We start from the raw sequence: 24,689 nt of genomic DNA, 5'->3' as shown, positions 1-24,689 counted from the left end.
TTAATTTATTTATGGCTTTGTTGGGTCTTCGTTGCTGCGCATGGGCTTTCTCTAGTTGCGGCGAGAGGGGGCTGCTCTTTGTTGCTGTGTGCGGGCTTCTCATTGTGGTGGCTTCTCTTGTTGCGGAGCACGGGCTCTAGGTGCATGGGCCTCACTGGTTGTGGCATGTGGGCTCAGTAGTTGTGGCTCGCGGGCTCTAGAGCGCAGGCTCAGTAGTTGTGGCGCACGGGGTTAGTTGCTCTGCGGCATGTGGGATCTTCCTGGACCAGGGCTCGAACCTGTGTCCCCTGCATTGGCAGGCGGATTCTTAACCACTGCACCACCAGGGAAGCCCCAGCATGTCTTTTCAGTGTCATACTGAAACATTGTTAACAGGCCCATCAGAAATTACTTAATTATTCAGGGGAATGCACCCTTGTTTGCTTTTCTGTTTACTCTTGATTAAAGGTTCCATGTTTTTCAAATCCTGTGTTTTTTCTTGCTCCATGGGACGTTAACTCATTTTATATGTAACTTAATTTATTCTAACCTTCCTTTTCAAATCCCTGTAAATGACCAGTTGCTCAAAATGTTTTAACCAGCTTTACCATCTTAGTAATTTCCTCATTGAGTTATTAAATTTTTGACATTCTTTATTTGTATGAGTCATGTTTTTAAATTTTTTGAAATTACTATGAGAATTTTATGGTAGTAAAGAGACCAAGAAAGTTAATGGTCTAACTTTATAGATCAATCTTGGGTTACATTCAGATTTTGCTTTTCTGTTTTAACTGACCTTTTGCATATCTGTTGGTCATGTGAAAAGCAGAACTTACCTTTAGAATTTTGACATAGAGAAACAGTTCTAAATGTACTCCGTCCATCAGCTATGTGATTGGCTGTGATTGATCAAAATACAGAAAGTAAAATCTGAGGTGGGTGCCCATGCTGGAAAATAGCATACATGACTGAAAAAAAGAAAAAAGGTACTGCTTTTCTTTACCTATAGATGAAGTGATCAGTAGATAAGGACATTCTACGTTTTCAGAAGCACATAACTAGACTGAGATGATTTGCTGGTCATTTTGTATTTATAGAATTCCTGAATTTTTCTATTTTGAATATTGATTTTATTTGTCACTATAATGATTTATCATTATTTGAACTGTGTATTTCATACATGATATTAGTGAATAATTTGGGCCACGACACCAGGCAGGCAGGCAGGCAGGCAGGCAGATATACAGATACATGCGTATACTTTTTGACATAAAGGGTGTACTTACACAGTAATTAGCATTATAAATAAGAAGGAGGAGATAGTAAAATGGCAAGAAAATTGCTTTCGCACTTTAGAAACACCACCCATTTTTATACAAGTAACTGATATGTTTACTACACTTCATTATTTAGGGAACCCAATTCTCCAAAGTAATGTGTGTGTCTGTATGTATATGTGTATGTATGGGTGTAAATAAACACGCAGAGATTTTTTTAACCACAGTTCATTAAAATGCTCTTAACTCTCAATGAAATGATATAATTTTAAAGCTGGAAGTGTCTTGTAAAGATTATCGAGGTCAGTATTTTGTTTTACAAGAGTGAAATTCAGTCCTGGAACGGTTAAATTACTTGTTCAAGGCAGCAGTAAGCAGCAGAACTTCAACGAGAGTCAAGATCCTCTGACAGTAATGTCGTTCACTATACCATTTTATCTCTACCATATATAATTCATTAGAAAAACATTAATGAACATGAGTGTATGGACATGTACCTGGCTTTGGTAGTGATAAATGAACTCTTAACATTTGTCCAGAAATACGGAATCACTGTCAGGCACAGTTCTTGCTCTTTACAGTTTGGATTTGACTGAGATTCACTTGGAGAATCTATTTCCATTGCATTTCTATCCTCTGGATTTTTTCTTTTTTTTTTCTTATTAAGTTATGAGCACTTCTTTTTTTTTTTTTTTCTTATTAGTCATCAATTTAATACACATCAGTGAATACGTCAATCCCAATCGCCCAATTCAGCACACCACCACCACACCCCCGCTGCTTTCCCCCCTTTGTGTCCATACGTTTGTTCTCTACATCTGTGTCTCAATTTCTGCCCTGCAAACTGGTTCATCTATACCATTTTTCTAGGTTCCACATATATGCGTTAATATACGATATTTGTTTTTCTCTTTCTGACTTACTTCACTTTGACAGTCTCTAGATCCATCCACGTCTCAACAAATGACCCAATTTCCTTCCTTTTTATGGCTGAGTAATATTCCATTGTATATATGTACCACATCTTCTTTATCCGTTCCTCTGTCGATGGGCATTTAGATTGCTTCCATGACCTGGCTATTGTAAATAGGGCTGCAATGAACATTGGGGTGCACATGTCTTTTTGAATTATGGTTTTCTCTGGGTATATGCCCAGTAGTGGGATTGCTGGATGATATGGTAATTCTATTTTTAGTTCTTTAAGGAACCTCCATACTCTTCTCCATAGTGGCTGTATCAATTTACATTCCCACCAACAGTGCAAGAGGGTTCCCTTTTCTCCACACCCTCTCCAGCATTTGTTGTTTGTAGATTTTCTGATGATGCCCATTCTAACTGGTGTGAGGTGATACCTCATTGTACTTTTGATTTGCATTTCTCTAATAATTAGTGATGTTGAGCAGCATCTCTGAAACCAGAAGAAGCCATGGAACCTCCTTGAAGAAAGGCCTTGGGTAGGGGAGAGACACGATAAAAGGTTTGCTTTAGAAAGATTAATCTAAGAGCAGTGCTCATGATACTTTAAGTGGGGAAGAGACTGGATGGGGAAAGACCAGGTAGGAGTTTTTCTTAGATACTCCAGGCAAGAAAAGTTTATTAGGGCCTGAACTGAGGTGATGAGACATAGTTATGCCATTGACAGAAGCAGGAAACAGAAGTAGGTTTGGGAGTGAAGCTTTAAAGACACATTTTTAATTTAGTTATACAAGTCAGAAAAAGGTGTTTTCATCAGTAGGTATATAGAAATAGAAGTAGCTGGGGATGACGAAGTAAATGTCATGAAAACATAAAGGGTTAATGCAGATTTAATGAGCCCAGTGTTATTTTTTTCTAAAAACATTGGCTTCAGTTTATTTAAAACTATTTCTATTGTTTTATGTACTTATGTAGAAATGCGTAGTTGAAAATGCCGTGATTTGTTGTAGGCAAGTGTCACGTTTTTGCAAGAGATGAGAAATCTAGGAGATATGGTTATTGGTGTAGGAGCTATAGGTGAAAGGATAGTACATTATAAGTTATTCTGAGATTTGAAGTGTTGATAAATTTGAGCAGCTACAGGTGAAAGGACAGTATATTGTAAGTTATTCTGAGATTTGAAGTATTGATAAATTTGAATAATTATAAGCCTCTTTCTGTAAGGTTAATGTGTTATCAGTCATGTTTGCAAAATCAGTACATTGATGGTGGTCACGGTTTCCATTTCTTGTTTAGTAATCCATGGTATATCAGGCACTGTTCTAGCCCTAAAGATAAGGCAGTGAACAAAACACAGCTCCTGCCCTCCTGAAACCTGCATACTAATGGAGAAGATTTAATAAAGAAATAATAAATATAAAAAACCCTTTTATCCCCAAACCAAAATAACTAACTTATGTAGTTGTACAATGGTTTTTAATAATATATATGTGATAATTATGAAAACGAAATTCGTTGGTTCATGTATGGAGCTTTCTCACAGTGCTTAGTGTTTCATTCTCAGATTATGTGTTCACATTTTGTTTGTTTATCAATAGAGAGCAGATCATAAAACAGTCTACAGAATTAGTCTGCAGAGCCTATGGTGAAGTGTATGCAGCTGTGATGAATCCAGTCAATGAATACAAAGATCCAGAGAGCATTCTACACCGATCACCGCAGCAAGTGCAGACACTTCTCTCCTGATTATCTTCTTTGAATGTGTTAGCAAAATATTGCACTCCTAAAACACTGAAGGTTTTCTTGGTTTTTAGTCTGTTAGTCTTTACTTTGAAATTTGATGGTTACAGTTTTCTTTGTATCATAAGAATGCAGCTCCCAATAACTGCTCTGCTTTGGTCACAGTAAGGTGAAAGTAAGTAACACATGTTGACCTGAGTTGGCATTGCTCTGTATCTGCATTCCACATCTCTCCAGCTCTGCAGTTCCCCTCAATTCTGGAATATAAATATGTGGGAAAAGAGTAGTATGAGAGGCATGAGGGATTTTTTTTTTTACAAGATTAGTTCTAAATTAACTGTACATTAAAAAATTATCTAAACTTAGGAATTAGTTTAAAGATATGACCTAATAAATATCTCTTTACCTAAAGATTCATTTGCTTTCTTGCTAGATACTGTGAGTAGGTATACTTAGACTGAGGAGCAGAAATGTACATTCAGCAAAAATAGGAAAAAGAGAGAAGTAATTTAAAGGTGACTTCTACTCTGTGTCTGCCCTAGACTGAATTCAAGGTGAAGTCTGGCACTTCATATGGGATGTGGGCATCCTGTGCTACTTGTAAATCTAGTGTTTAAAGAAGAATATTTGTGGTACAACGTGGACTCTAACTTCAACCATCTACACACTTTGGTGTTCAAACCAAAGAAATCAGGTGTCCTCTCACCCTGCACGAAAAATGCCAGAGTAGCGATGGCTAATTGACAGTATGTCTAGCCCTATGGTGGCCCCTTGTTTGGGCTCTGACTTTAGAACCATACCAAGAGTAAGATTCAAAATCACTGTTTTTTGTTTTTTTTTTTTTAAAAACAAAACAAAACAAATCTAAATGTGTTTGATGTGACTTGATTTTGACTTTGTTGGTAAGATTTTGAGGACAGATTTTTATTAGCAAAATATCTTAATTTCTGGTAAATCCATAAAAAGAGCTAAGTCTCTAAATTATAAATGAGAAAATGAGGCATAAGGAAAAAATTGACTAGGTTAAAATATTTTGAAAAGTAGTAAGATAAAATTACTATTTATATAGCAAATACAGAATATATAACAAATTAGTATTTACAGAACATGGCGTGTTCATCTATCTGAAGTATGATTTTTTTGGAGCAAGAGTGATTGATTATATATCATCTCTTTTGGTATTTAATCTGTATTTTTAGTCTTTTTCCTTCAGTGAGTATATGTGATATATAAAAGATAGAAAATAAAGTATGATATAAATCAAGAGCTTAAATTTTATATAATTTATATCTACTGTGAGGAAAGATTGCTTACTTACCATTAGTGAATTCCTTTGATTTCTAGGAAAAAAGTATATTTAGTTTTTTACCTAATTTTTTCAAATAAAATATTAAACTGTTTTTCGAGCAGCAATCATTGCAGTATTTTTATACATCTCATCAGTGTGTTTTTAGAAAATATGCTAATAGGAAAGAAGGTACAATATAGGGCCAAATTGAGATAACCAATGGAAGATTGATGAGCAGAATGTGGTATCAGTGTGATCTTGAAAACTTAGTTAAAATAAACGATTTTAAGTGTTAATTCATTAGCTTAACACTGTATTTGCTATTTACTTCATAGTTTGCATTTTGAACTGTTTTGAGATGGCGTAAGTATAACCTTAGGTAATGCGTGTCAGCCTTTCCTTCAGAGAGAAAAGGTATTTGCCTGACCAAAACCTCTCTGGTTGAACGTTTCCATTTCTTTCTTTGTGCTTGTACTTGAACAGGTGAATGTTATCTGAGAAAAATCACACAAATAGACTGATTGACTTTTTAAATTCATGATCACAGTCTTCAAATGGCACTCAGTATTGCTTTATAGTTCTACTCTGTCTCTGGTAAACTCACCTCCCCACTTTTCAAGATGACTTTTCCACCCTCACTTAGTTAATGACCTTCATAATTCATTGAGAAAACGGAGCTGTTAGGCTTATCTCCTGCATTTTTCTACCCTCATATATTGCACTCATCTTCGTCTTTCCTCCTTTTGTGTTGGAGACAGTGTCCCTCCTCCTGTGACAGGCTGTTCCCTTCCTTTGGACTCTGGATTCCATTCTCTCACCTTCTCAGAGACGTTTCTGAGTTATCCCTCTCTTTTGCTTCAGCAACTTGTGACTTCTCTGTAGGATTATTCTCAACAGCATACAGAATGCTGTAGTGTTGATAGTACTTTTTAAAACTTTCCACCTCCCAGATCCTCACACCTCCATTTCTCTGCTGCTTTTTTTTATGGTCACCTATGCATGCTGGCTTATATTTCTGCTGCCATTATGTCTTAAATTAGCCCCATATGGCTTCAGCATCACCACTACAACACCACTAACCCTGATGAGATCTCCATAGTATTGTATGTTATCAAATCCAATGGATTCTTCTCATTCCTTATTTTATTAAACTTTCAATAGCATTCCACACACTTACGTCTGAAATACTGTACTTCCTAGGCTTTCACAGCACAACTTTCTGCTAGTTTTCCTTCCACTTCATTAGCCAAACCCCTCTCAACCTCCTTCCTTGGTTCTTTTGCCTCTTTGTGACCTTTAAAAGTTCGCATACTCTAGGGCTTGATCCTCAAATTTTTTTCCTTGCCCTAGGAGTTTTTTATTATCTCACCATAGCCTGGCCTTTTCTGACTGCTATTAGCTCACGTCCTTAGGTCTATCCATATAGTGGAATACTCTACAGCAGTGAAAAATGAAGTAATTTCCAAATACATAATGTTGAACAAAAAAAAAATCACAGAATAATATAGTATGAGTCCATTTATAGAATTTTAAAATAAAAGATAAAACAAATTTATACATTATTCATGGATACACATGTGGTAAAGCTATAAGGAAATATAGGAAATGATTAACGCAGAATTCAAGATTATCTCACAGGATCTTTAGAAGTTACTAATGTTCTATTCTTACATTGGAGTGTTGGTATATGTATATTCATTTTGTTATTTTCTAAAATTTACATATATGTGACGTGAACTCTTGTCTATATATTCCACAATTTTAAAAAGAGTTAAAAAAAATTGTTTAACACAGGGCCTGGGGTAAAGTTAGAACTCAGTATGTGTTAGCTAATATTTTTCATTGTGCTTGTTATTAAACACATTTATTAAGTACCAACTGGGGCAGGCTCTGTGATAAGCAACAAGGTTTTAAAAGACCACTAAGATGTGCTTCTGTCATTGAATTCCCTGTCTTGCACAGATATCACATGTATTATAAGTAGACGCAATGCAGTTTGATAGGGTGTTTGTGCATGTAGGTAAGAGGAAAAAATGAACTAACATCATTTTTTATGAAAGCCACATGTATGTACTTGAGGTTGAAGAGGCTGAGAGCATAGAAAAGAAAGTTTTAAAACACAACCATACATTTTAAATTCTTTGGTGATCATAATGACTGGGTTATACTAATTAGCTATTTGATTAAGATGCAAAATTGTCTTATAGGTTGGGGACATCAGCAGAAACGTTGGATTAAGGAATTCCAAAATCCTGCCTCTCCCTAAAAGAAACAATAAAACTGGCCTTGAAAAACTGTCAAGATCAACTTTTTCAGAATTCTAGAAACCAACTAAAAGCTAATAGCAGTTAGATTATGCTTATTAAAAAACTAAGCAAAACAAGCTGAGTCTTGGTATGCTTTGTGGTATTTTAACTTAGGCTAGTCCTATACTTTGCTCCCAAACTCAGCAGTAGCCTTGAAAATAACATCCCACATATTTTGGTACTGGAGAAAGCAGAATGGACCAAGTTTGCAAAGATTGTCCTTATTTGACATGTCTCATGCCTCCCTGGGAGACCCATTGGAAAAGCTTATCTTTCTCTTGCCTAACTTGGAACTTGCCCAGTGGGGAGGGGGAGGGGCCAGTTGAGGGGAGGGGCCAGTCGAGGGGAGGACACTTCTCTGCTGCCTGAAGTCAGGACAAATGGTAGACTAAGGTAAAAGCTTGGGAAGAAAAGTTAGAAATGAAATAATAAGGGTTTTGAAACACTCTGACATATTCTTGGCAATCTAGAAATCTAGTGCACATGTCTAGCACTGTGCATGCTCAAAAAAGACCAGAAAGACCCTAAGCACTTGCCTCTGGGTAACCTTGAGGCTTTGTGGAAGCAGAAAGTGAAGGCTGAAGCAAAGTTAGATGCTACCTGGCTGAATGTTGAAGGAATGCCCCAACACTCACACAGAACATCTCAGCAAAGACTGGGAGATTTTTTTGGTTCCAGACATTGAAATCTCTGTCCAGTCATTAGCTGACAACCAAGCTAATGGACCACTTTAACTGGTCACGCACAACAAAGAATATAGATTTTACAAAATTAGTTCAAGAAGGTCACTGAAACACGCAATAACAACCACAAAAAGCACCAACAGCAGACTCTGAGGGATGGGGTGAGAAAATCTGATTTCCTAACAGAATGGGCACATCATAATATTAAAAATGCTCATGCTTCAAGAAAAAAAAAAAAAGGCAAGGTGCTCAAAGTATGGCCAATACACAGAAGGAAAAAAAAAAAACAGTCAATAGAAGCTGTCCCTGAGGAAGCCCAGATGTTGGACTTACTAGACAAAAGACTTTAAAACATCTCTTTTAAATATGTTCAAGGGCTGAAAGTAAGTATGAGAACAATATCTTACCAAATAGAGAATATCAATAAAGGTAGAAATTTCAAAAAGGATGTTTTTATAGTTATAAATTTATAATCATAAAAATAATTGTCATAATTTTATAAAAATTATAGAAAAGAAACTTCTGGAGTTGAAAAGTATATTAACTGAAATGAAAAATTCACTGTAGGAGTTCATCAGATTTGTTCAGGCAGAAAAAAGTATCAGCAAACTTGAAGATAGGTCAATTGAGATTATCCAGTCTGAGGAACAGAAAGAAAAGAATGAATGAGAATGAACAGAACCTCAGAGACCTTTGGGATATTATCAACAATATTCACACAATGGGAGTCTCAGAAAGAAAAAAGAGGGAGAAAAGGGCCAAAAGAATATTTGAAGAAATATTGGCAGGAAACTTTACAAATTTGATGAAAACCTTAATATACGCACTCAAGAAATTCACCAAGCTCTATGTAGGATAAATTCAAAGAAATACACACACCAAGTCACATCACAATCAAACTATCAAAAACCAAAGACCAAGAAGGAATCTTGAAAGCAAGAGAAAGAACTCATCATTTGCAGGTGATCCCCAATAACACCTGATTTCTCATCAGAAACCACAGAGGCCAGAAAGCACTGGATGACATATTCAAAATGGTGGAAGAACAACTGTTAAGTTAGAATTCTGTATCCAGCAAAACTGTGAAAATATAGGAGAAAGTAAGACATTCTAAGATAAAAAACAATCATACTTACCATACATGAATGTTCAAGGGTTCTTGAGGCTGAGATGAAAGGGTACTAGACAGTAACTCAAATTAGCAAAGAAATAAAGAACAGCAAGGAAATAGAAGACATGGGCAACCCTATAAACCAACTAGATTTAATAGACATCTACAGAACACTCCATCCAGCAACAGAGTATACAGCCCTCTCATGGGCACATGCTGTATTATCGAAGACCACATGTTAGGCCACAATACAAGTCTCAGTAAATTTAAAAATATTAAAGTGTGTTCTCCAGCCACAATGACATGAAATTAGAAATCAATAACAAAAGGAAATTTTGAAAATGAATATGCGGAAATTAAATAGCATACTTTTAAATAACCAATGGGTCAAAGAAGAAATAAGGAAATTAGAGAAAACTTTGAGATAGAAGTTTGGTATTAAAACAGCATATCAATTCTTATGGGATAGAGCGAAAACAGTGCTCAGAGGGAAATTTATAGCCTACATTAAAGAAAAATAAGTTGAAAACCTACCTTTATACCTTAAAAAACTAGGAAAAGAAAAGCAAACAACTGAAAGCAAGAAGGAGGAAATAGTAAAGATTATAGCAGACACAGAAAAAAATACAGAATAGAGAAGTAAGTGTTATTTCAGCAAATGGATGTGCTAACCATTCTGTAATGCATGTACAGATGTGTTTGAGTACACATGTAAAAAAGATGTTTCAAAAATTGTTTCTTACACGGCATGTTGAAAAGAGTTATTTCTGAGACTGTATGGGCTGACCATTGTGTGATGCATGCAGACAGGTGTTTCAAGACATGTAAGAAGAAGTTTCTAGGAGTGCTCCCTGCTTATTGTGTTAAGAATAATGTTACTTCAGTTACTGGATGTGCTGACCACTCAGTATATTGCATGTAGAGAGGTGTTTATATATTTAAAAATATAAAATAGGAAATACGGAACAGAAAAGTTGGTTCTTTGAAAAAATTTTTTTAAAAAATGACTACCCTTTAGCTGGACCAAGGAAAAAAAAGACACAAAATTACTAAAATCAGATGTGAAAAGAAGGGACATTACTACCTCACAGACATAAAAATGATAACAATACTACAAATAAATACATGTCAACAGATAATATAGATGAAATGGACAAATATTTTAAAAAACACAAACTAAACTGACTCAGGAAGAAATAGAAAATCTGAATAGACCTATAGTAAAGAGACTGAGTCAATAATAAAAACACTTGTAATTTTAAAAAAAAGCCCAGGACTAGATGTCTTCACTGGTGAATTCTACCAAATGTTTGAAGGATTAGCACTAATCCTTATCAAATTCTTCCAAAAAATAGAAGAGCAGGGAGCACATCCTGACATATTCTATGAGCCCAGTATTTGTTACTGGTATGACGAAGCCAGAAGAGGCACCACAAGAAAACTACAGACCAATATCCTTTGTGAATATTGACACAAAATCCTTAACAAAATACTAGCAAACAGAATCTAGCAACATATTAAAGGGTTATATACTATGATTAAGTGGATTTATTCCAGATGCAAGGTCAGTTTAACACGAAAGTCAGTCAATGTACTATACCATATTAATAGAATAAATGAAGAATAAAATGCATGATCACCTCAATAGATGGAGGAAAATGCAACACCCCTTCATGCTAAAATAAAAAAACACTCAACAAACCAGGAATAGAAGAGAATTTCTTCAACTGAAAGGACATTTATGAAAAACACACTGCTAACATTGTACTTAGTGATGAAAAACTGAAGACTCCCCCCTGCCAAGATTATGAACAAGATAAGGACGTACTCTTGCCACTTCTATTCCACATTATACCAGAAATTCTAGCAGAGCAATTAGGTAAGAAAAAATTAAAGGCACACAGATTGAGAAGGAAGAAGAAACACTGTTTATTTGCTGATGATTATGGTCTATATATATTTATATATATATATATATATGGTCTCTATATATTTATATATATATAATACTAAAGAATAAAAAACCCAAAACTATAAGAACTAATAATGTAGCAACATTGCAGTATACAAGATCAGGATGCAAAAGTCTGTTGTATTTCTAAACATTAGCAATGAACAATCTGAAAATTAAAATAAGAAAACAATTCCGTTTATGGTAGCACCACAAAGAATAAAATACTTAGTAGATTTAACCAAGGAAGTGAAATACTTTTCCACTGAAGACTACAATACCCTGTTGAAAGCAATTAAAGATGCCCTAAGTAATTGGAAAGACATTTCATGTTCATGGATTGGAAGACTGAAGATTGTTAAGATGGCAATGTTCCCCAAATTGATCTATAGATTCAATGCAACCTCTATCAAAATTCCATCTGCCTTTTTGTGTTCCAGAAATAGGCTGATTCTAAAATTCCTATGGCCATACGGGGGACCTTGAATAGCCAAAACAATCTTGAATCTTCCCAGTTTCAAAACTTGTTACAATGCCACAGTAAACAAAACAGTGTGATAGTGGCATAAGGATAGACATATAGTTCAATGGAACAATTTAGAGTTCAGAAATAAACCCATGCATCCATCATCAATTGATTTTTTACAAGGCTGCCAAGACCATTCAATGGGGAAAGAATAGTCTTTTTAACAAATGGCACTGGAACAACTGGAAAACCACGTGGAAAAGATTGAAGCTGGACCTATATCTCATACCATATCCAAAAATCAACTCAAAATCGAAGGTCTAAATGTAAAAGCTAAAAACTAAAACTCTGAGAAGGAAACATAGGTGTAAATCTTTGTGGCCTTGTATTAAGCAACAAGTTTTCATCTTTTATACAATAATGGATTTTTAAATAAAAATGTAAGTAAAATGCAGAGTCACATAATAATGTTGAATACTTGCAGTAGGTCAGTTTATTTTTCCTGTTAGTTAAATATGCTGTTAACAATTATAAATAGATAGGCCTACATATGGTTACTTTTGGGCTATAGTTGTATTTAAGTACAACTATCTGGAAAATACATATTTATTCCTCCTCAGAATATGCTTTTGGAAATGGATAATATAATTATGTATTTTTATGGATCCAAATATAAAACTACCGTAAATTGGCTATGAAATGAATATAATAATCATATTAATACCAGCATGCTAGCCTATCAAATTCAACTAACATTAATGCCAGTGAATATTAAAAAATAAAAACTTTCCTAGCACTGATAACGTAATAAGTAAAAATAAACTGTACTAAATTTATAAAAATGAGATGAATTGGGGAAAAATTTTGATAGGGCCAGGGAAAGTCCAAGCCAATCTAGAGTTTTCAAAGTTCATAGCTTTGCCACCAGGAAATTAATTTACTTGAGTATGCTTTTTATTTCCATTAATGTCAAGATCTGAAATTCTCCTGGAACAAGCATTAGTTTTTTGCCCACTAACTGCAAAATGACAAGGAACAAGAGTGATTTTCCTTATGCAAGCCATCATCAAAAGTTGGGTCTCCTGTGTAGAGCCCAGCCTTTCTACGGGTGTCATATGTATGAGCGTAGTTTCCGGATTCAGACAAGAGCTGGCTACTGTTGCTAGCCAGGCCTCTGATGGAATATAAAATGGTAATGGGGATTGAACTGAGGTAGAAAAATGCACTTGCCTTAGAAGCCACGTCTTAAAAAGGAAACCAAAGATTTGATTAATATTCCACAGGCTTGCAATATGTATTTAATAGCAGATCAGGAATCTTTCTTGCTTAACAACTGTTTTAGTTCCTTTTCATAAAGATGTAAGCAAAGCAAGCATTCGAAAGCCAAAAGGCTGTCGTTAAAAACAAAAGTAAACAACAAAAAAAAATCAAGGTATCCTGCTTTTATTCTGAATCTTACAAAGAAGAAAATCACTTATCCACTGAGTAGTAACAGGTTAAGGTAATGAATCATACAATATTAAACCATGATGGAATTTGCAGAAACCAAAAATGTGCAAATTCACTCATGATTTACCGAAAGACTCTCTTTTTGCAAGTGGTAAATCATTAGCGGTGGTGTTGCTCTTGGTAACCGCAGGTCCTAAGGGATGGTGCAGAATCAGTATTGCTTCCTACTTTATGTCATCATGGTGGGGTGAGGCTAGTGCCATCTCTGTCATATATCTAATTTCCACATACGTGGATACATTTCTGGATCTTTGTTGCATTCTTCTCATGGGTATATTTATTCCTGCACCAATAACTGATATTTGAATTGTCAGAGCTTTATAATAAATCTTGATATCAGGTAGGGTGTTCCATTTTATTTTCTTCACCTAGAGTGCTTTGGGCATTCTTGGCTTTTTGCTATTTCACTTAGGTCTTAGAATCAACTTGATATTTCTCAAACAGCAGTTGGGAATATGGTTGTGATTACTTTGAATCTATATATAAATTTGGATAGAATTAATATCTTTATGATCTTAAATAATTCAAGTTATGAACCTGTTGAATTTTCCCTATTTAGTTAGGGTCGGGTTAGTGTCCCTTAGAAAAATTTTTATAATTTTCTCCATATAAATCTAAGAAAATTTTGTTATATTTTTTCCTAAGAAACTTACAGTTCTTGTTTATAGTGTAAGTGGTATCTATTTTTAAGTTACATTTTTAAATTATTGGTTGCTGTATATAGAAATGGAATTGACTTTTGTGTTTTGATTACATTAGATCCAAGCATTAACTAACTTTTTATTTCTGATGATTTTACTTTGGATTTTCTGTATAGACATTTATATTATTTGAGACTAGATGACACTTTTGTTTCTTTCTTTGCAATCTATAAGCCCTTTATTTCTTTTTCTTGCCTTAATATGCTGACTACGACCTCTAGCACAATGTAACTAATAGCAATGATAATAGACACTTAATTCTGATTTTAAAGGTAACGCTTGCAGTATCTCACCACTAAGAATTAGGTTTTTAGTTGATTAATCAGAGAGGAAGTTCTTTATATTCTTACATGCTCTTAGTTATTAATTATGAATAAGTTGAATTTTATTAAATGACTTTCAGAATCTGTTGAGATGTGCATGTGGCTTTTTTCTTTTACTTGTTAATCTGGTAAATGACATTTATACTTTTTCTGATGATAAAGAACTCTTGCATTCCTGGGATAATCCTAAATTGATCATATTATTTTCTCTTTTTGTATAAACCACTGGATTTAGTTGTGTTTATTTTTGTATGTTGACTAGTGACCTTGCCAAATTTACCAATTAATTCTAAATTTTATCTGTAGATTCTTTTGTAAACTTTATCCATACATTCCATCACATAGTCTGTGATTAATGGGAGTTTTGATTCTTCTTTTAATTTTTTTGATTCTTCTTTTAATTTTTCTAGCTCTGTGGTACTGTATAATGTTTAACCGGTACGATGTTACAGTGTTGAATAGAAGTGGTGAGAGTAGTCACCCTTGTCACCCTTCTAAAATGTGGGGAAGGAGGGAAAGCTTTCACTAGTAGATATTTTGTAGATAAGCTTTATCAGATTAATAAAGTTCAATTCTGTTCTAATTACTTTAAATTATGAATGAGTATTGAATATTATCAGAAAACTTTTTTCTCTATCTATTTAGATAACCATATGGTACCCCTCCCAAATATTTGCTTAATGTGGAGAATTTCAAATGTCAAAATAACCTTGCCTTCCTGGAATAAATCCAATGGGCATAATGTACAATCTCTTTTTATATATCTCTTGATTTCTTTTATTAATATTCTATTTAGAATTTTTGCATCATGTTCATGAGAGAGATTGCTCTGTAATTTTCCTTTTTTTTCAATGTCCTTGTCAGGTTTTGGTAACAAAGTTATGCTAACCTCATAAAACTAAGTGGGACGTGTTTTCCCTTTTTCTCTTGTCTGGAATAGTTTATGTAAAATTGTTATTACTTCTTCCTTAAATGTTTAGAAGAATTCCAGGTGAAACTAGCTTACCTGGTGATGTCTTCGTGGGAAGGGTTTAAATTACAGAATTAGTTTTAAAAATAGATATAGGACTATGCATATGGTCTATTTCTTCTTGTGTTAGTTTTGATGAATTCTGTTTTTCAAGGTATATGTCCATTTCATCTAAATTTATTGTCATCCTCTTTTTTAATGTCTGTGGACCTGGTAATAGTAATTTGTGTTTTCTTTATTTCTTTTTTTGTTTCTTTTTTAGTCTTGCTAAGAGTTATGGACTTTGCTAGTCTTGTCAGAGAATCTGTTTTTGATGTGATTGATTATGTTTGTTTTCTATTTTGTTGATTTTTTTCCTTATCTGTATTATTTCCTTCCTACTACATTATTGGTATTTTATTTGCTCTTCTTTTTCTACCTTCTTTTTTTTCGGCCGTGCTGCTCAGTTTGCAGTATCTTAGTTCCCTGACTGGGATCCAACCCATGCCCCCTACAGGGGAAGCATGGAGTCCTAACCACTGGACCACCAGGGAATTCCCTTTTCCTACCTTCTTGAAGTGGATGTTATATCATCAGTTTTCAAATTTTCTTCTTTTGTAATATATTCACTTAAATATGTTCATCTATATTTCCTTCTAACACAGACTTAGCTATATCCATAACTTTTATGTCATATTTTTATTATCTTTCACTTCAAAGTATTCTCTCATTTCCATTGTGATTTCTTTTTTGACTCATGAATTATTTAGAAATGTATTTCCAAATATATGAAGATTTCCTAGTTATCTTTTTATTATTGATTTTGAGCTTCATTCTACTGTAGCCAGGAAATATATATTGTATATCAGTCCTTTTATATTTGTTCATACTTGCTTTAGGGTCCAGCATATGACCTATTTAAGTGAACAATATCTCCCTTACACTTGAAAATGATGTGTTCTGTAGTTATTGGGTGCAGCGTTCCACATGTGTTAAGAGGATAAACATTGTTAATCTTGTGCAGATCATCTATAGTCATGACTTTTGATCTGCATGTTGTATCAGCTACTGAGAGATATTTAAAAAAAAATTTTTTAACTGTGATTGTGGATTGGCTTATATTTCTTTTTAGTTTTGTCAGTTTATGCTTTATATGCTTTGAAGCTATTTCTCAATATTTAAATTTTATTCATTATAATTTTTTCTTTGAACCATTAGTTACTTAGAAGTACGTCATTTGCATTTTTGCTCTTAAAGTTTTTAGCAAGGGAATGAGGCAATAAAATTTATTTCTTAAAAAGAATTATTGATGATGATGTCGATTTCCTTCTGCCCTGCCCCTTTGGCATCCACTGGCTGTGTCCTACTCCACAGTTATAAACGTGAACTGTAGACTTACCAATTAAGCTGATGTATGAACTAGTGGCAGCACCAGTCACTATGATCCCATGATAAATTCAGCTAAATCCTCACATTCGTATTGTTCACTTCGATCCTTCTCTCTCAAACCCTGGGTTGCGTGACGTGGATTCTGTTGGCTCTTACTGGTTTTTGAATACTAGCCTATGACTTTAATCTCTAAGAGATCTTGATATCTTATATACTAGAGACAATCTGATTTAATTGACCAAAATGACCTCATCTCAAAGTGAGTTATGGTACATAAAAACGTTAACAAGTATAAGCAAGTATATCACACTGGTTTCCAGCTCCCAGTTTTTTGAGATAATAAAATGTGAATCCTTTTTATCACTGAACATTGCAATATTCATTGTAGATGGTTTCTTGAACAAAATAAGGAGGCAGTTTTCTTGTTTGGTGGACATTCTGCTATTTATAAAATCCTCCATAACCTGAAGCATACACGTAATGTAAAATTCAGTTTGGTTTATATCCAATAGCTTCTGAGAGTTTTCCATGGAATTTTGGTGGTCGGCAAAGGACTTATTGGAATAGAAATATCACAGCTTCTGTGCTGTGTGCGGATGCTTACTGAGTGTGATGAAGGAATCATTCTCTATCTAACTGAGCACATATTCTGAGCAATTAGGCCAAGTGCCAAAACCATTAAGGCTCAAATGCCAAGTGCCTGTAGGGAGGGTTCTGTTACTGGATTTAGCAACCAACCCCTGGCTCACTTACCAGAGGGGGGCACTCCAGGCTTCCTGATCGCCGTGCCAGCCTGGCTGAGACTCAACAGCTGTCACCCGGCTGCTGCTGGCTTCTACACGCTCTCCCCATCGCTGCCTCTGTCCCCCCTCTTCTCGCCCATCTGCCCTCCATGTGGCTGCCACTTGAGTGGTGGGCGCACAGTTGGAGGCACCTTACAAGTTGAGTCATGACACCAGCTGACACATTGCATTCACCTTTCCTGTGCCTCCATACCCCCCCAAGCCCCTTCTCCAGCTTGGCAGCTTGAAAGGAAAGGATTGCCAATTCCCGTTTCATAACATTTCAAGGGCTCCCTTCTGAGGCTCTGGAGTATCCTGGCACTCAAGGAAACTGAGCGTGGGGGTGGGAGAGGGAGAGCCGCACGGGAAATTATGGACATCCAGGCAAGCCCTGGCCTGCCCCCAACAAAACCTGGGGAGACAGGGAACGAGAGTAGCATTTGTAACTCCAAAATTGTATCAAGATGAGCTGAAGTCTGGTTCTGTCACTTCCCCATCCTGCCCTGTCCCACAACCATCACCACCCCCACCCCCCAAAAAAAAAGCCAGAGTGGTGCAATTTCTTAACAATTTGACTTTTATCCAGAACTGAGGCTCTTTGTTTGTTGGAGCTAAGCATTTGGTCCAGGACTGTCTGATTCTTTCTTCAGCACCCGCCACCCCAGGCCCCATAGAAGAAGCAGATGGGGATCTTGGCGAGGTTCGGAAGTCCAGGACTTGGACAGGTGGAGAGTTCCATTTGCCAGGCTGACTGGCTTGTAATTAAAAAGCTTCTCCTCCTCCTCTTTTGCACTTCTGAACTTATCTGAGGAATCAAGAGAGTGTTTAATCATGCATAGAGACAAATCTGTCCGTATAAGTGCAGATCTGCATTTGAAGTCAAGGGCTTACCAGCAGAGGTGAGTCATCACGCAGGCTGGTGAGGGCGATGGGGCACCCCCAGTGTTCTCTGCACGGTTAGGGCTGGGGTGTGCAACCCCCCTTCCGCTCTGTGTGCATCTCCAGTCCTTCACCTAAGCTGCGCCTACACCAAACACCCCTGGACTGCAGGATTCTGAAGTGGGTTTTGGGCCTTGTTAGTGACACTGACACCAGATTGTTAATGTTTATCTGCTTTCTAATACTCAAAATAAGTCATTAGTCTCGATATTTTAATGTGTGAGTGTTCTGAGAAAAAACTTAAACTTGCTCCTTTGGACTAAGTTGTGCTCATTGTCAGATTGAATGCATGTTAGAAACTTAAGAACAAAGTGAGGCATGACCACTTGCGGCTCTTGGGGTAATAAGAACTTGGAGTTATTTTCACAAATATCTGTTTTTTTCTTTAAAATGTTCTAAAAGTGCCGAGGAGCTGGGGTCTTCTCCCTAGAGGAGCTCTTCAATGGGGCATTGGTGATTTGGGGGGCGGATTTGGAGGGGGCAACAGCAGGCAGCACTGTGGTCAGTGCCCACCTGGGACGGAAGAAGAGTGTTATTTCTCTGTGTGTTCATGGGGGGATCGTTTACTGATCTCACCAGAGTCGTGTGCACACTTCCAGGGCAGGAGGGGAAGATGTCACTTGTAGGGGCTTCCTTACAGGTTGGCAAGGACCGTGCTGCTACCAGGGGGTGTTTCCCCCTGTAGTCGTTCTCTGATTCTTAGATTTCCCTCTCACACAGGCATACGGCTCCCGTTCCTGCTCTGAATTCTGCCAGGAAAGCAGGAGAAGTGCCAGTTGTCCAGCTTGCTTGGGTAGCCACACCAGGAGGAACTCTGGAGACGGTGGAGGGACAGGGATCTCTCCTCTACAAGACTAGAGCTTTATCTTCCAAAGTGGAGACCCCTGCCCCAGCAGGAGGTGAGACCCAGTTCCCGTTAGTTGGTCCCGTTCTGAGTCATCACTGCCCGAAGCAGCTGCCAGCTGTGGGCTTCACCAGTCCTTCCGAGGACCCCACGGTCACCAGGGTCCCCTCCGACCTCGTGGCACTGTGAGACACTCTCAGATCGCTCCCACTCACGTTCATTTATGCAGTTTTGTTTTTCTTGCAGTTTAACACACGCATCTCCCTCTCTCTCTCTCACACCCAGGCACAGTGAGATTCAGTAACCCATTTTAATGAGGCAATTATATTTTAACTCTATTATGTGCAATTATCCCCTCACTTCAGTTGCCTCAGCTGGAGAGCCTGGTGTTGAGGTCCCGCTGGCACTCGCTTGCTGGCCCCTGGGGGCAGCTGGGTGGCTGGGCCTCTGAATGCTGGAACGCGGACACTGCCGCTGCCCCCGCCCCGCCACTCTCCACAGGTGGCTCAGTGCTACCACAGGGCAGGGACAACTGCAGTTTCTGGCCCACTCAGTGGAGCTCTTCATTGCTGTGTGGGTGGCCTAGATCTTTCCCATCTGCTCTGCTGTGCTGGCTGGGTTGTTTATCCAGGCCCCAGAGCCCCAGGTAGCCTTCAAGCTTGGAGGGGCCAGAAAAACAGACTTGGGTAATCGGAGCCATGCACCTTGGTCTGGGGGGTTTTTTCTATAGTCATCTAGGCTTTAGGTACCTAGGAGTGAGGGTGGAAGACGGGGGCTGCTGTATGCCCATCCTACCTTTGCAGGAAAGTCCCAGTGGTAACTTTAGAAAAGAAGGTTTTAATTATATCTGCTTCATGCAGAGTAATATATCTAATTTATATGGTAGCACAATGCGTAACAAAGCAGTCACCCATGGACTTAACCACCCAGCTTAATAACTAGAATACTTCCAATACCTTTGCATCTACCTGTGGCCATTTAGTCTACCCTTGCCTATGCTTAGAGGGAGCCATTTGCTTGAATTTTGTCCCTACCTTTCACTTGGCTTTTTTCAAACTTTTATCACATATATATGTATCTGCATTTGTTATTTGTTAGTTTTGCTTGCTTTGAGTTTAATTGAAACGGTGTCCTTCTATAGGTAGCCTTCTGTAACTTACTCTTCTCCACATAGTGTAATGTTAAAAGATTCATCTTTGCAGCTGTGTTGATCTGCAGTTCATTTATATTCACTGCTGTATAATATCCCAAGTTATTTGTCCATCCCATCCTCCCATCAAAGGAACTTTTGGCTTTTCTTGATATTTTTTGTTTTGTTTTTTTGTTTTTCATTATGAACAATGCTTCCATACATTCCTGTGTACATATACCAGTGCACATGCACGAGAATTCCTCTGTCTTGGAGTGGAATTTCTGGGTTGTAGAGCATGAAAATGGTCAAGATTATAGAAGAGTGCCAAATTGTTTTCTAAAGTGGTTCAACCGACTCGTAGCCCTTCCAGCCAGGCAGTATCTTTTGCGCTTTTTCAGATTCCTAAGTGTTCTATGTCCAATGTGACACAACGGTTAAGAGCATTATTTGGATATGAATTCCAGATGTTGGCTCTGGGACCTTGCAAAAATTAGTTGTTCTCTCTAAGCCTCAGTTTTTTCATCTGTAAAGTGTGGGGAAATACTTGAGTACAGTACCTAATATCTAGTGTTCACCTTGGCAAACTCCTTGCCTTATGAAAATGCAGCATCCCCCAGCAACCCAGCGCCAAGTGGAGCAAACCAGAATCCCCTGTGCTGTTGTTCAGGATATTAGCTACTTAGTACCATTCACAATTTAAATCTGTCCTGCAAAGAAAATGAGAGAATGTGTCAGTAAGATATCAGAAGGTATAAACATTTTCTGGTTTGTATCAGAGGTGGTAATTTGGTGATTTACCTAATTAACACCCACCACTACTGCTGGTATCTCGTACATACCAGTTGGGTTTTCTCTCTGGGCTGTCAGTGGAACACCTGTGCCCTCAGAGCCCCTTAGACAGCGCGAGCTACACCAAGACTCCCTCTCATTGGAGCTGCCCTCAGAGACAGCCAATGATGATGCTACAAGCAGTAACGTTAGGACCGGGCTTTTACAAAGCACATTTCTGGAAGGCCTATCATTGTCTCCCCACTGAGGTCCTCATAGTTAAATGTTATTTCTATTCCCATGTCTTACAGATAAAGGAACTGAGCCTTAGAGGCAATTAAGTGACTTGTGTCATGTAAATTGCAGAAGCTTGACTGAGGCCCAAGTCTTCTGTCACTGGATCCAGTGCTTCCCCCACCTCCTCACTGTGTCTTACTGTGTCGTGCTCCCTAGTACGTGTTCATTCATTTTTCCTTTCTGTGTTATTAATATAATCCACTCGATTATAGAAAAACAAAAAGAAATCCATTTGTGTCTGCGGAGGTGGCTGTAGCCAATAGCCAGGATACCGAATAAAGTTCACTGTCGAATTTGCTTTAAGTACAGTTCAAGAATTAAATTGTGAAATTCTCATTCATAATGAAAAAGGCTTCATATCACGGGCTTTAATTTCTCCAAGTTTTTTTTTTTTAATTTTTATTTTAATTAATTAATTAATTTATTTATTTATGGCTGTGTTGGGTCTTCGTTTCTGTGCGAGGGCTTTCTCTAGTTGCGGCGAGCGGGGGCCACTCTTCATCGCGATGCGCGGGCCTCTCACTATCGCTGCCTCTCCTGCTGCGGAGCACAGGCTCCAGACGCGCAGGCTCAGTAGTTGTGGCTCACGGGCCCAGTTGCTCCGCGGCATGTGGGATCCTCCCAGACCAGGGCTCGAACCCATGTCCCTTGCATTGGCAGGCAGATTCTCAACCACTGCGCCACCAGGGAAGCCCTCTCCAAGTTTTAATGACTGAAAAGTTTGGTAACAGCTGAAGCGAGTAGTTCCTGCATCTTTATTGCTGGGAGGCTTTTTCACGAGGAGCTTTTTCACCAGGCATTTTCACCACTGCCTCATCGTCTTCTCCTGTCGTTTCTACAAGACCTCACTTGATAATCTTAATCGTCTTTTTAATGTTCACTTTCACTAAAAAAAACCTCTCTGGGCTCAGGCATCAGCTGCTCCTCGGTGACTGGGCCTCATGTCTGTCTGTCTGCCGCTCAGATGGTGAGGGCCTAGCTGTGGCTCTGCCCCGCTCCACCGCCTGCACAGGCCAGCAAGAGGACACAGTGCCACCGCTTGCGTCATTCCACTCAAGACTGAGGGATGAGAACCACCCCGATTCCCAGTGACTCAGGGCCCATCCTGCCCTCCGGAGTCTCACTCAGCAGGTCACAGAGCCAACAGTCTTTCTGGCTTACTTCCCACAGATGCTGAAAGGCACTCGCCCCCCTCAGGTCACACTGCAAGATTTCCAGGCACTTCTTGGTGCACCGTCTTGATGTCGAGCAAGATCAGCCAGGTGTGATTGTCCCGGAGGCATCCAGACGGAGGTAGGGTGTGCGGTAAGCCTCAGCCTTCCCCCAGGTCTCCCCGGGAGGACCCTGCCCTGCTGTCAGTCCTGTCACACGGTCATCACAGAGAGCGGCGACTGGACCCTGGAGCAGGGAGTTGAGGAAGTGCATTGGCGCAGGTTTTGTCTCTGCAGGAGAGTCCTGATTTAAGCCCTGATTTGAGTAAATGTAACTCCACTGGTCCTTTCTTTTCTTACAGACATGTTTCCTGCCCTCAAGGAGCTTATCGTCTTCATTTCCTCAGCTCTTCATTGTTTGAGGGCAAGAGCTGGGTCTTACTCTGTGTTCTTTGCAAGGACACCAGCCCCTGGGTATTAGTTGAACTGACTTGGTCTTTGAATCTCAGAGAAGTTCTCAATAAACACCTGAAATAGACTTTCCTAAAGTTAATCCCTGGCACTGTGGTGTCACATAATTTACCATCTACTTCCTGGCTCTGAGACCCTTCTCAGACTCCCCTTCGTGGCGTGAGAACTCAGTTCTTGACCTCTTTTGGATGGTTCCAGTAAACAAGTACCTGACATCACTTATAGTCTCTTTAGAAAACAGAAAAACATCCCTCTTCCAATTACCCTGGGCTCTCTTGCCCCTGCTGAGGAACTGAAGGGTTTTCCAAAGCATCCAAATACTCTAGCCAGAGGTCCTAGTCTCAGACCAGCAACCAGCTAGTAAAGACCTATGCTCCTGTCAATTTCCCAGGGACCGAATTCCTTCTATACACTTGCCATTTTGAATCATCAGTTTGGGGCCAGGCACTTTGTATATTTCACATCTCACTGTCACCTAAACCCCATAAGGCAGACATCGGTATTGCTGTTGTTCAGTGAGAATCAGGAGGGTCTGAGAGGTTGAGGCTCGTTCCCCAGTGGCAGAGCAGGGATCAAAGCCAATTCTGTCCCCTCTCTGCTCTTCTTACCTCTCCACTCTTCTTCCATCCTAGCTACAGGAAGGGAGAAATAGCAAATCTGTCTCCAAGGCAACCAGAGGAAGGAGGGTGGCATTCCGAGCGTGCAGCTCATTTGGGATATTTATGTACACTTGTTTCTTGGGAAGAGGCTTGGGCTGGGGTTGAAGCAGCAATGAGCACTTTCCAAATGGACTTCCCTGGCTGTTTGAGGGGAGAGAGCTTCGTGTGATCTGGATTCCCCTAACAGTGAGAGTCTTGAGCAGTGGAGATCGCTTGTGAGGCTTCTGACAAAGGAAAAAAGATTTTATGCCATTTATATATTTTTCCTCTAACAACCAAAGAGGCCAGGACACAATGATTTTCAATAATTAGAAGCTGATTATCTGTTTCTACGTCTGCTTTGATTAGAACAGGAGGAAAAGAAAACAAAGTACAAACTCTGAACTGAAGATTGTCTGATTTTAATTGGCAGTGCCCAGTCAGTAAAGAGCCGGGCCACTATCTTTGGTCCGTTATCTGGAGTATAGTAGTCATTGGAATATAGAAATTCTGCCCCAGCCTAATTTCAATCAGGATACTTTTAATGCTGGTAGTTTTGTAGAACTAGGTTAATTCTTTCCTATGACTTGAGCGCCATCCACCTAATAATCAGCTGCTTATTATTTAAAAGTAAATGCATTCCTTAGAATAAGAAATGCTGTGATAGCTTGTGTAAGACCTATCATGCTGTACTCTACCAGTCCAGGTGGAAATGGAAGTTATGAATCTACTGACATTGTTGTTTGCTCCATGATATCTAACTATTGGCTGAAATGTACCTAAAAATGAATCACGAAAGGGAACACGAAGGCGGTAAGGAGTTTGGGTAGATTAGTGTAAAATGGTTAGGTGAACACCCACGTGTGTGTGGTGTGTGCTGAGTGGACAAACCCCAAAGTGGTCCCTCGGTTCCCAGAGCGGGATTGTCTAATTGCAGGAAAGGACCCAGCCAACTGCTTCCCTAACTGTATTAATAGGGCAAACCAGAGCGTGCTATTTATAGAATGCTCACCAATAAGCCCCAAGTTCATATCTGCCAAAGGAAACCTTAGTCTCAACTTTCAAAGTCTTCCATATTCT

General features: G+C 38.4%; 1 protein-coding gene across 4 annotated transcripts in view; it reads left to right on the top strand.

The window, feature by feature from the left end:
* Positions 1 to 22,541, top strand: part of COG6 (component of oligomeric golgi complex 6) — a 77,420-nt gene extending 54,879 nt beyond the window's left edge. For 2 of the 4 annotated variants that reach the window (XM_082435021.1, XM_082435018.1), the window contains one exon: positions 3,770 to 4,750. In XM_082435021.1, coding sequence (XP_082291147.1) covers positions 3,770 to 3,917 — 148 coding nt within the window. In that variant the 3' untranslated portion in view covers positions 3,918 to 4,750. Of the gene's footprint in view, positions 1 to 2,646; positions 2,734 to 3,769; positions 4,751 to 22,519 lie in introns of those variants that run through there. The other 2 variants (XR_014256163.1, XM_082435020.1) reach the window with 2 other exon arrangements.
* Positions 22,542 to 24,689: the final 2,148 nt, after the last annotated feature.

The sequence above is a fragment of the Balaenoptera physalus genome (assembly GCF_965194825.1).
Source record: "Balaenoptera physalus genome assembly, chromosome: 18".
Lineage (NCBI taxonomy): Eukaryota > Metazoa > Chordata > Mammalia > Artiodactyla > Balaenopteridae > Balaenoptera > Balaenoptera physalus.
The sequence above is the reverse complement of the archived record's forward strand: the minus strand, read 5'-3'. Positions and strand labels throughout refer to the sequence as shown.